Here is a 13768-nt window from a genome sequence, read left to right on the forward strand (position 1 = left end):
GACAGATGGCTTTAAATAATGAAATAAAAGAGCATAAAATCCTCTTCTTCTGAGGGAGTGGGAGTGGGTGGAGGCGACACTGAGGGAATCTGCCCTGGTTATTTACTGCCGCAGAGGGATGGGAGAAATATGGAGGCCCGGGACCCAGATAAGTATTACAATCCACCGGCTGTCCCACGGCTCTCCATCATCGGAGGCCCACTGGACACGACTAACCCCATTACCGAGCACCAGTGGCTGTTGCGGGGGCGTTCGTCTCCACACTGATGAGCGATCGGCCTGGTTCTGCAGCCATCCTTTAAGACCCATGGCCCCCGGAAAGATCACCGGAGACGCTGTCCTTGCTGGCATCAGCAACATACCACAATGCGCAAAGGATTCATGGGTAATTGTGGGGGCTGCGCTTACCACAGGAGGCCTTGGCGGGATTTCGGCTTGCAAGCTGGAGAACAAAGAGCGGCTAAAACGGGGGAAGAATTGTCATGATGAATAAGGTTCTCACCGGAGAAGGACCTTACTGCTTTTAGCCACAAGCTTAAACAGTGGTAAAAATGTATGGTTTTCTAAGTGCTTCTACTTACAGGGTATGTAACAGTTCACAAAATTTGGTAGGACACTGTGTCATAGGGTCATGGAGTGCCCCCAAAAATATGCCTCACATTTCAGTTTAAAATGCATAATACATAATGGTGGTTCTAGGAGTGCAGCGGACCTCTCCCGAGAACTAATTTCCCCCGGGGTCATTTTTCTAGAGGCAGTAGGGACTGTGAAGTGACGTAAGCTGGATTACAGTCATTTAGCAACACTAAGAGTAGGAGCTGCCATGTTGTGTCTATTGTGTGGGTTCATAAAACAGAACGAATGGGGATGCAAAATGGTGCATAGCATGTGTTCAGCGCCCAAAAACTACTGTGGTGAAAACATCCCAGAAAAGGGGAATCTTTAGCTATAGGACTGTGAAACAGTTCCTCCTGTGCAAAGAGGCCTCTAGAGAATTTAGAAATTATGAACCTTATAGGTGTGATATGATTGATATGTGTGATATGGTTGCATAATTACTTCTCACCCCCAATAGCATATGGGCTACTTCCAAGATGATGGAGGTGGAAGGATTATTATAGTGTTAATTCATCTGCTTTAATGATATATTAATACTATATATCAGTTGGCAGTGGCAGCCTATCAGGCTAAAAACCAGCCACAAAATAATTTCCCAAAAAGAATGTTAATCTTTTAATGGCCAAGCCTTTGGCATGAATCAGCTACACACTGGAAACGTAGATTGTGCCGGAAGGTGAGGTCGGGTCCGGTTCACTGATTACTCCCGGCGCCCCCACAGCCTTATGGCTTTCATTTTTGCAGCGCCATCACCGAGCAATCAGGACACCAATAACCGTATACCTCTACATAAAAAAGAGCGATTGGGAGCGCCGCAGTGTTTGCATGCTGCTGGGTGGAGTAAATTCGGCGCGGCCGGCTCTCCGGGCCGTGTATCACACAAGCGCAGTTGTTGTTTTCCCTGTGGTAATGCAATTGACCTTTAGTGAATTAGCCCTTGCTTCTCCCGACTCTCATCTCTCTCTTTCTGCTGCTTATTCGGCTGTAGGTATCAGACAGCCAGACGAATGGACTTCTAGCGCGTGCACAAGTGCTTCTGCGGGGGCAATTCATTTGTTCAATTCGGAAATCAGTTTACCAGATGGTGTTTATGCAATTTAAGCCCTGACGAAATGGGATGGTATTTTTTATTTTTTTTGTTGTTGTTGGCGGGATGAAATGAATTGGTTGCCAACTCGGTTTATGTTTTTTTTCATCAATTAAAAAAAGGGCAGCGGTGCCTCAGCCCCTTAATTCAGAAATGTTTTATTAGCGGGAAGGCATTTAATTAATGTTTTTTTATTTTATTTTTTTATTTGGTACTCTTACCCATTGAGAGTATTGAATTTTCAGGAATGCGGTTTCAGAGCGCGCCGCTTGTCAGTCCGGTGGCAGCGGAACATGGAGCCTCCATCCATCAGACCCTGTGGTGAACCGGCGAGGGCCGGGCGGGGCTGTCTCCGTTTGTCAGAGGAGCATAACCTGATTCTGCCCGCCGCAGTGCTACTGAATTAGAAAATATAGGCAGTAATAACCGGCCATGCTCCTACTACAGAAGAAAGGGGACAATGGCAGAAAAAAAGAAAAAGAGGCCATTCTCTGGGCTAGACAAAACTGCCAGAGTGTCGGGAATAAATTCTCTGCCGTCCTCGATGGCCGAGAGGAGAAAGGCGCATAAAGAGCGTAGAGGGGAGCGATAGAGATAAATAGGGAGGTAGATGGGGAGAGACCGAGAGAGCGAGTGCAGAGGATACGATGGAGAGAGGAAAGACACGGTGATGAAAGGCATCGGGGTCTGGCTGTAAGACGGGGAATGGAAGCGAAGATTGAAAGGGGGAGTCAGGGAGCAAGTGAGAGCGAGGAAAAAGGGGGTACGAGAAGAAAAGAGCCAAAGCCAGGTCTTTTCATCAAGTTTGCCTAGGCCTTTGTGGAAAGAGGGGGAAAGGGGTGTCCCTCAAATCTGATAAAGCGCAGCTTATGCTGTATTAAGCCAAGAGAAAATAAACTAAATACAAACAGAAACTGCTGACAGCTGTCCCTACCGAGGATAGCGGTGATAGCCACCTTTCCACTTAGCCACTTTTTTTCTTCTTACTTCTCAGTGTAAATGGCAATTTAGTCATCTCTAAATGTCACCCCCCAAAGCTGCCTGGCACTTTAGGCCCAGCGTCAAGCTTTAATAGATTTCTTAAAAAGTGCAGTGTATCCTATTCCATTTCTCTTATAGCCAGTTTATCAAAAATGTATTAAATTTCTAAGTGGCCTGCCCATGTGTGTGCAGATAAACTCATTTGGCACTTCAGATCTATACGGGCATGTGAACTCAGCCAGGGGAGAACATTATGGCTTCGCGGCAGCCGCGCTTTGCATCGAAATACGTTGCTATAATGGGATGTACTTATGGGTAAAGGCAGGAGAGAGGGCGGTAATGGATTTTACCCAAGCAAGTGTTGGCTAAGGTGGACCTATTTGGACCCACTGGTTGATTCATTTACTTCTAGACAAAGTGTCTGACTGTAACTATAAAAGTTCAAATCACTGATACAGGGGACAAAAACATTGCAAATTGTTTGTCAGTACATATTGAAATGACAATCTGGGACACTAAACTAGACTAAAAACTAAAATCCAGTTAATGAGAAGCCCCAAACAGATCACCCCACAAAGTTCAATAAATTTAGTTGCAGGGGCTTGAGGTGAGGCAGGCCTACTTTTGGTTTTCCTTTTAGACATGTACACACATTCAGCTGAAGAGAAAATGTAACTCATTCTTTGATTTTTGACAAACAGATCCCCGCCTGTTACAGCAGGACTATCCTGGGAAGCCGTTCGGATTAAAGAGTCACCTAAATGATTCTGATGAAAGGATGTCTGTTATTTGCCCTGTAAATACAATATACATAAATAGCTGCTGAGTGTTGATGCAATAGCTCTCTATTTAACAGAAGCAAACAATGAAAGATATAGCCGGGGTAGAAAATGTATATATAGTTTTAAGGTTCTCTTAACAAGCATTGGCCATTTGTCCATATGCCATCCATTGACTAAAGAAGTGACCTTTTCCCCACCTATTCCAATTATTTGTTTAATCTGCATAAGGTCAGAGTAAAGATAAATCAGACCTTTTCGAAGAAAGCTTGACTAGATGCAACTATTTATTTGACATGTTAAAAAGGCGTGTCCAATCAAATGACGTCACTGGCCTGTTTATTTGAACACAATCATATAGGCTAATCAAGGCCAATTCATTTGTCAGCCTTCAGAGGTCTATTCAAATGATGGCCCGATCAGACAGGCGAGGACCTTGATTACGTTTCTGGCTTAGGGCCGCTGTGCTGAGAAGTGCACAATACTCATGCTTTGTGCGCACATCTCAAATTATCTTTGTTAGTCGAAACTGGAGAACAGTTTTTTTTCCCCCCAAATGCACCCTGTAATAATCAAAAGAAATTGAAGTGCTGTTGTGACTGCAGCTTGTTAATTTCAGAAGTGTCTGGCAGACCTCGGGTCAACACGACCCTGATGCAAAGGCACCGAGCTCAAATGATTTTATTCCTCTCCTTCCTTTTTTTATGGAAATGTGCACTGACCCTGTACTTGCACTGGAAAGCAACAGGGAAAAAATGCAGGAAAAGAGGCTGTCAACAGTTTCTAAAGCCTGGCCATGACAAGCTTCACAGTACCGAGGCAGGATGGCGACGAAAAAGGTCAAATCGCGAAGCCTGCATACAAAATCCCCCACTGCATTTTTGCGCTGTTTGTGCTTGACCCATCCGAAACAGCGATTGCTACATCGAGTGATGAATCAGCTAGTTCGCAAACCCAGCTTTCAAACTGCGGCCTGAACCCCGCAAGCCGGAGCCTGCCAGTTCTCAGTGTGGAGTCTTCAGAGCTAATTGTTCTAATCAGCACCACACACGTTAGATCCATACCACTGCTTTCAAGTTCATTTTGAAAGTTTGCCCAGAACCGCGGTGCCAGTTCGTTTTTTTATCATATTTTTGTGCTGATGTGTTTTTTTTTTATACTTTCTATACAATTTATTTGAACTGTACAGGAGTTAGGTAGTTCTGAGAAACACTGACCCTGAATGTGAATGAACATCAACATTGCGATATTAAATAAACCATATTTTCAGGATCGGGCCTGGCAGGGGCCATTCCGGGTCCAGAGTTTCATGTTGGTCCTGATTGTTTTCACCTGTGTCTGACTGCATAAGGCTGCCCAGTTCATGTCTGTTCGCCGTCAGGTTGTTGTTTGGTGATGTTTCCCCTGTCGTGTGATCATGTATTAAACCCTTCTCATGACATCATGCTTATGCGTCCTTCTTCCTTGCCGTGTCTATATAACATAGTGTTTTTTAATATGATGTTTTTAACTTTAGTCCTATTATTCACTATAAGAAAGAAGTTGTTCTCTACATTCAGGGTCATTTCCAATTGAAATAGGTTTGAAATATAGACCTTTTTCTTATAATATACCTCTGTTTTTATGTATTATTATTCACACAGCGCACTATGTGAGAACAATCCACCATCCAAAAGAGCAAAAGGATTTGTGCTTGAAGAGCGAGGCTACACAAGCCTGTAAATATCTGCAGAGATTATCGCAATCAGCGCGCACGTTAACAGCTCTACTTACCGGTCGAAAGCCCCACACACAAGCATGCGCTGACCTTTCAAGAGACATTAAAGTGTGTTTCTACCTGTACTAACACGACTCTAATGAGATGCCACGCTCATCCTGAACACCTAAATATACCCATCAGCATAGTACCTACCTATTCTCTGTGGTATAAATATGTATTTGCTCTCTTGGCTGCTTTCTATCCACAGCTCTCTTTAAAAGTCTGTCCTGAACCTTTTACCTGTTACACTGCCACATATCGGAGAGTCACATACACACATAAATATGTGCGCACACACACATACACACACACATTTCATCATGTCCATTCCCACACGTACACATAGATTGACAGACAGCTATCTTGCAGGCTTGCAGCGGGCTATACCATACCTTGGAAGCTGTCTGGGGCGGAGGTGGCGATGGTGGTTGTGGTAACTGTGGTGGGGGAAGGGGTGGTGGGGGCATCTGGATGAGAAAACAAACAGAAAAAATACCAAACGGAGAAATAAAGAGATGGAACACAAAACAAAAATAAAAATCAACACAATGAAGTGACAGGAGTGATGGCTCCATAATAAATACTGAAAATAACATAACATACAGGCAACAGTGTGTGTGTGTGTGTGTGTAAATTAGCTATTCAAACCCTGTTTATTATTTATACAATAATCTACTGTAAATCAACAGTTGTATTAATGGTGAGAAATAACTTAAGAAGATAAAACAAGATAAAAATTAAGCTTTGTATGGTTGGAGAGAAAAGAGGAGCTGTTCCCAGTTCATTAGTGACTAAATACTGATACCCACCCACCCTCGAAAGTGCCAGGCACAGTGATGCATTTCTAAGACTTCACTTAAACAAAAACAAAACAAAAAATCAAAGCATTAGGCTGTTTCTGGTGAACGTGTGAGATCTGCAATCTTTAATCCCTGGAAGACAGGAGAGAACAAACAGGCGAACGTTAACGAAAACCGATTTGGAGGGACGAGTGTGTCGGGGCCTGGGGAGTGCTGCGCAGTGTTTGCAGTGATAACAGGCGTGGAAAGTGATGCTGGCCGGCCCAGTGTTTGCCCACCACGCCAGGCAGATACCACTGTGTTAACATCTGTGGCTAAGGAAAATTGGCCGACGGTCACCCTCCCTCCTTTGCTGTCCCCCTCTCCATCAGAACATCTCTGTGGGAGTCCACAAACACTTCCCTCAGCTAATGACAAAAACATCCAGCGGGGTCTCTCTAGAGAAGAGAGAGCAAATGAGAGAAAAGGGAATGAAAGAGGGAGAGAGGGAGAGAGTCGTTTGTGGAGCCATAGTCACAAATAGGATTGACAGCTGCCTACTGGAGGAGGCCAGACGCATGCTGGGGACCAGCCAGCTCATTTTACGACAGCCTTGTGGTGAGGCATAGTCACAGAGGGAGGTTGGGGGGACAACAAGTGAAATCTGGAAGTGCAACAGGCCGGCTTGGACAGAGTTTGTTACAAATGCAAATGCAGGAACCTCCACATTTGCATTTTTATTGCACATCTGATTTGCTTGCTAGCGGCTGAGAAAGCCTGGTTAAAACTGTTCTTGGCCCCACTATACACTGTCTGCATTCCCTCAGATAGCTGGGCCTGGGAGCAGAGCTCGGGTGTGATTTGTGCCCGGGCGGGATGGGTGCTTGGGTGTGATTTGTATGTTTGGCATGCCAATAAACAACCTTTATGGATCATGGCATGTCACAGGGAAAGTTGTAACCTGTCCCAAACAAGCGTGATTCACAGTGTGTGCCTTGTCAGGCCAATCTTTTTCAGCCCGCGCTACATTTCTCAGAACTGTCCCTCCAGGTTGATTACTTTTGCCAAAGGGAAGAGGAGTTTGCCCGCTGTTGAGCTGTAGCTGCGAGGCCTATCTCCACTCTGTAGAGCGCTTCTCTGAAGGCTAAAACTGCTGCCTTCATAGGAAAAAGCAAAAACGGCGTATCAATTCCGTATCTTTCTGACACCTACTGTCTGAATGCAGTGGATTAATAATAATAAAAAAAAAAGGACAGCAGAATGAGTGATTTTTGCAGGGCTGCGCTATGTAATGTGCTGTAGCGCTAGGGCTGTCAAGATTACAGCATCATTAAGGCCAAACTGTGCTTCTCTGCTAATTTCCCCAGGGGACGATAAGTGAATGGATAGTTAGACAGACAATGAGTGGATAAATGCATACACAAGTACACATGTGTTCCACTGATGTGGTGCAAATGGGCACAGCAAACGCAGACGAGAACGTCGTTATTAATGAGCTGCTCGGTGTTAGCTGGCCAGCGGACGCTGCACTTGGAGCACTGACAGCTCTTCTTATAACGGCCGCGAGGCACAGACGAACAATTAAAACGGTAGTTTTGCTTACTTTCTGTAATTCTGTTATTTCTGTTATGCAGAAGATATTCGGTTATATATCAGTACACAATCCCCAACAAATCCACCTCTCAGCATCCTCACCAACTGCATTACTGATCTTCAGCACTGGATTCAGCTCAATGCTAATAAAACTGAAGTATTAAGGCATCCAATCTTTACATTAATATTTATGGTACACGTCTCAAACTCACATCTGTTGTCAGGAATCTTCGGGTTCTGTTGCTTATCTTTGACTTACACATCAGATCACGCTCCAAAAATGTTATCATCTCTCCAACGTCGGCCACCTCCATTTTATGTAAATAAAACAATGCTCAATTCATAGTTTCATAATGTCTCGTGTAGATTACTTTATCTCTCTCCTCATTGGCCTCCCTGCAAAATCTACTCAGAAGCTTCAGTACTGCAGCCAGAGTTCTTTCCCAACTTCACTGGTTACCAGTCCAATATAGGATTCATTTTAAGATGATGCTTCTCACCTTCAAATGGCCACATAACCTTAGTTTCATAAACTGAGTCACTAGTCTACTGTCTTAACCCAGCTTTATCATCTTAAGATTTCTGCAGGGATTGCATTTAAATATTCCTACTTATTATGCCTTTTAATGCAATGTCACAATTTTAATTTTTACTGGTGGCCAGAAACATGCAAGAGCAATAAATGCGAATCTGATTCTAATGGCAAGTTGTGTTTGGGTAAGTTCTTGTTAGTATTCAGCAATCATTAATAAACATATATAAATATATTTCTCCACCTCACAGTATTTACAACACATATTGTAACACAAAACACAACACAAAACTTTCCCATAACTAGTTATGTATCATGACTGACATCTTCTGACTCAGCAGATTTTCCATCGCAGTGGTGGCATTACTGCTGGTAGATGCCTGCGATCTCCAGCTCGGTGGTGGTGCAATTTAATTGGCTTTGCCCCATTATGAACTGTGAATGCCTAGCAGATGTTTGAGATCAACAGTGTCAATAGCTCATTAAAATCTTGGCAATGCTAATACGCCATCTATACTTCACAGCTTTCCTGATCACAGCCTTCCACGTTCACATAAAAAGTGCTTTTTTTCTTATGAAAAAAAGGCATTATGGTACACTAAAAAGATGATCTTTTTATTGACTTTCCAATTGCCCAGAGTTCCTGGCGTGTGCTTTTGTACACAAACTGCTGCAAATTATGACTCATGGCTGGGGTCGGAGGCTCGTACAGACGGCTCATTAACGGCGGGCTTGTGAACCCTGCAGAAGCCCAAACCCTGCGCTAAAACTTGACGATGCAGAGATGCTGACAGGATCATGAGGGATCATGGGTCGTTTGGCTTCTTCGGCTCTGGGGAAAGGGCGCAGTCTGTCTCTTAGACTCCAGTGGCTAGTGGAAACATGCACATAGTTTGCTGGAATAAAACAGGTTTTTTTTTTTTTTAAGAGCACTTTAATCAGCATGGAATTCTCAGAAAAAGGAAAAGTGGAGAAAGTCTGAAATGGACAAAATGCTTATCCAGAGGCAACACGGGAGGAAAAGACATCAGAGTAAACAAATAAATCCCAACCCGTCACTAATAAAGTGCTTTAGTGGGGAACGGGTTTGCGTTGGAGTGCCTGGCAGGTTGGTTCAGGCTACTGGCTGATGGTGCCAGGAACCAGGAGGGGTAGATGGGGTATATAATCCAGCTCAATAGGTTGTCATTTCTATTCTCTATAGCCCTAGGAGGGGACACAGAAGGAAAGTTGAAATTGTTCCCATTTAGCTGCTACCTTCATCCAAAAAAAAAAAAAAAAATTAAATCATGAGGTGTTTTCTTTTTTCTTTCTCCCAGAGAGATTTATTTTGGATTTAAGCAGAGTGGCTGGGTGATGGAGGCATATTTGCACTAATTCCATCCATTTGCATACCAAGATAAAAAAAAAAACTGAATGAGAGACATTGCAAAGATAAGTGAAGAAGAGTGTCAAAAAAAACAAAAAGGAAAAGCCATGCGTCTGATGGCCAAAAAAATAAAAACAGCAAAATAAAAGTCACATTGGCACTTCTCTCCGACTCCAATTATTTTCTTGATGAAGAGAACAGCGGTGCCCCCCCATTAAATGCTCCAGTGGGTAGCGGTGCAGGCCTTTTGACCGAGCCGATGTGTGCTTGGCGAGTTCTGGAACCTCCGTCACCCCTACACTCAACGCTGCCAGCTGCACATTACGACAAACAAGTGTTATCAAGACCCCCCCTGCCAATTAAAACCGAGCTAACAGCCGCTTGACAGCTCTGACGATGGCAGCGGGGGGAGGAAAAGGGGACACCTGCACCGACTGGCTGTCCTAAGAAGCCATCGGATTCAGCACATTTGTGATTTGCCAGAATCCCTTTCCGCACTAGATAACATTTATGGTGTATATGCACATAAGCAAATGTTGGGAATTAATATCTGACCCCCTCCTACATCCGTTTCAGTGTTTTCGTGTTTTTCGCTTGACACAACACAGTCGGTTTAATACCCTGACTCCGCTCCAATTAGCATGGTAATCCGGTGCAATGTCCTTTCCGGTGCAACGTGACTAAATGCCATTCACTTCACCCACAGATTTGGGGGAGAAAAATGTGCATAAATTAGGCAGGGCCCCGCATGCGACACATACAAAATCAGCATGTTTGCCTTTACAGTCGGCCGACTCGCTGAAGAAACCCTCGTCGGCCCGCCGGCAAAAAAAAAAAAAAAAAATGTTACCGGCATAATCCGACTGAGATGGAATGTGTCAGGCTCGCCCGGGCAAACGGAGGCAGTAACGAGGCTTCGCAAACAGCCAGACTTTACCGCTTCAGTAGAATGGCGGGATGGACTCGGCTGCCGGGAGGGACTGGCGGCCCTAGTTCCACGGCAGATGCTGCGCTCGGCCCCGTTAGGCCTGGGAGGTCCTGTCCACGATGACATCGCAGCGTGCCGTCGCGTCCTTCTTCTCCACCGAATCGAATGCACGCTCCAGGTCGATGATTAAGACGTCCTGTAAACCCGGTCCAGGTGAACAGCGCCGGCCGCTGCTAACCATCGATTTACGCGAGGGAGAGGCCGTGTGCCGTACAATGCCGGGGGGGAAGCTCTCGTGTTTGTGCGAGTTTATGGAAGTTTGTGTGTGTGTGCGCGCAGGGAGGAAATGTCGGAGGGAGTGTTACGGAGCTGAAATTGGAGCCGGGTTGACGGGTGGAAAAAGAGTGTGCAATAAAAAGCAGCACATCGGCGGCAGAGCCGGCGTTTATCAGGTTAGGTGCGCCCGGTAAACTTGTTAGACCCCTGTGTGCTAGATCTCCAGCTCCTGTAGGGGTCTGCACGGTTCGGAAGGCGGGGGGAGAGATCTTTCTCAGAGAATGGCATTTCCACCATGTAACCTGTTTAGCGCGTGGCACCCGGGTAGCGTTCTCCATCACTCATGGTGTCTGGCCAACACAAATACATTACGGGGAAATCTTTAGTGGCCCACAGAGCACCACGTCCGGAACACATGAGTGGGCTGGAAGGGGTCTTCTTGTCTTAAACTCTTTATTTTACTTTGTGTAGTGGATGCAGAACCAACAACAGTCAGGAGGAGAAGTCATTTTTTTTGTTTTTGCACAATATATTCCAGTTTAAATGTCGTGTGGCAGAGATGAAAAACTCAATGGGCCGTAATTCATTCATTTTTAATAACGGGGCTGCAGCGCAACACTAAACACATTAATCACTTTTTTTGTGTGTTTGTTTCATTATATGGTGAATAAAATCAATAAAGCCCACGAGCCGTATTTTCATGATGTTACGTAAGATGTGGCATATTTGTTAAAGTTCAGTAGTTTGCCAATCGTAAGTTATGAATTAAAGTGCACATAGTCTATCTGCATCTTGGTCCCAAGATTACTTTTACAGAGATCGTGTTGGTGATGTCTGCTGAAGGGCCTGGTCATGAGAGGTATTATGAATAAAGAAAACTGAGGGAAACAGGAAGTAGGGTGCATGACAACTGTCAATCAAACCTTCCAAAAAAAATAAACCAAAAAAACATCATTAAAACATCTTCTGGGTGTCAGAAATAATTGCAGACCTACAAAAAAAAAAAAAAAAAGTCTGGGTCCAAAAAACAGGTAACTATTAAGCAGTCCTTTGATGCATCTGTTCATTTCTATAAATCCTGACGACATTGACGCTGTTACATGCTATTTGTCAGAAGTGCGTCATGTTGGTCTGTTAACATCTTGAAGCCCAGGTGCAGGAAGGAGACTGTGTGTGTGTGTGTGTGTGTATGTGCGTGCATGAGTGTGTGTGTCAGAGTAACACGATGCCAGATTAAACTTCACCAGGCTCCGTCTTTGAATTAGCAATTATAATGTGCTGCACAATTCGCAGCAGAATTGCGGTCAATATTAAACCGCAAGGTACGGCGCATCGCAGGTGCCAGAACGCTACAATTATGCCATTTAATAAGAGGAAGATCCTGCTGCTGTCTCTCCCAGCGTCGACTGGCATATTGTCTCTCTCTTCTGTCTCCGAGCGCTTGCTGTCTTTATCTCGCTTGCTCTCAGTCTTTTTTTTTTTTGTCAACTGAATCTTCCAGAGAAAAGCAACTGCCAGCCTCTCAGGAGGAGAAGGAGACTTGTAAAAAGCCTGTCACGATTACCCCTGGATTTGCACTTCGTGCTCGGGCGAGGTTTTTAAGAAACCAAACTCTCTTTAAAAAGACCCTGAAATCTCAAGGCTGATAAAAACGATGAAGTACAGTGGATTTTCATTATATTTTTACAAATGCGTTGCATGGAATAACAACATGAGTCCCACTCACTGATGTGGTCATATGAAATGTCTTATGAAGAGCATTTCATAATGGCACAGTGCCGTGACCCAGTGAGGTGTCCTTATCTTTTAGTAGTTCTTAAAAAGATGACGCTTGCCAGGCGTCGGCAAATTATATGGAGTCATTGAAGATGTCATGAAAAGCCGGTGACGTGCAGGACTTCTGTGTACATGGATACTTGTTGAACTATGCCAACCTTGGCGGTTTAATGGTATAGCCAATGTTAAACTGTTTAATAAGAAGGTTATACAGGCAATCTTGTACAATTTCCTCTAGTTAGTGTTTAGTTTTTTTCACATTGACCAAAATAATTCAAAACAATAATCAAACAGTTAAACTAGTAGGAAAAAATGTATCATGCTGTGCAGAGGAGGGGGATTATATAGCACCTAATCTACTTTTGGGTTACATTTACAATTACAACATTTATCAGATGCCCTTATCCAGAGCGACTTACAATCAGTAGTTACAGAGACAGTCCCCCCCTGAAGCAACTTAGGGTTAAGTGTCTTGCTCAGGGACACAATGGTAGTAAGTGGGATTTGAACCTGGGTCTTCTGGTTCATAGGCAAGTGTGTTACCCACTAGGCTACTACCACCCTCATGCTACTACACCCTCACCCATATTCAGGGTTAATCAAACATACATGAGTCTGAATGGCATGGGTTGGTTTTCTGGGTAAGTTAAGGTCAGTTTATGTGTTACATTAGGGAGACACTTCTCTCTGTACTCTGTGTTAATTTCATACATATGTGTGCATGTTTTTGGACTGAGTAACATTGGAAAACCTGGGGCAGTATACTCAATAGTTACTGGCTGGTATGTTCAGAAAGCAGAAGAAATGGTGCCAGTTTTGAAATGAATTCTGAGAGGTCTCACGGTCTCCAATTTGCTCCTTCCTGAATAAATGTGTCATCACCACCTCCTCCCAACATTTGGCATGTTTGATATTGAAAAATTGGAAATTTGGGATTCTCCACTGCTTTCTCGTTGGCAAGGCAATACAAATGCCATAAAGACAGACGTTGCTAGTTGAAACTTATTTTGAGCATGTAAAGGGAGTTTAAATGGGCCTTCAACCCATCATTGAGAATTTCATTATGGTACAATTTCATACATGTTATGAAAATTGTTAGTTCTACATGACATTTTTTCTTGAATGTCATGTAAACATAGTGACTGATGGTGTGAATGCCTTGTACAATACTATCTGTAGATATGTAGAAGGAAAGTGAGTCTACAGAACCTTCATCATCTCTGGCAAGACATTTCCTGAGGCCTTCAGACTGTCCAGTGGGTAGTGACTCTGTCTGTTTCTGACCATATTC

At 44.0% G+C, this 13768-nt stretch overlaps 1 protein-coding gene across 5 annotated transcripts in view; it reads right to left on the reverse strand.

The window, feature by feature from the left end:
• cadm1a (cell adhesion molecule 1a) overlaps positions 1–13768 on the reverse strand; it is a 244629-nt gene that overhangs the window by 24367 nt on the left and 206494 nt on the right. For 3 of the 5 annotated variants that reach the window (XM_028984674.1, XM_028984672.1, XM_028984673.1), the window contains one exon: positions 5617–5691. The exons of the other annotated variants lie outside the window; for them this stretch is intronic. In XM_028984674.1, the coding sequence (XP_028840507.1) occupies positions 5617–5691 (75 nt within the window). The remainder of the gene's footprint in view (positions 1–5616; positions 5692–13768) is intronic. 5 annotated transcript variants of the gene reach the window in all.

The sequence above is a fragment of the Denticeps clupeoides genome, chromosome 6 (assembly GCF_900700375.1).
Source record: "Denticeps clupeoides chromosome 6, fDenClu1.1, whole genome shotgun sequence".
NCBI classification, from domain to species: Eukaryota; Metazoa; Chordata; class Actinopteri; order Clupeiformes; family Denticipitidae; genus Denticeps; species Denticeps clupeoides.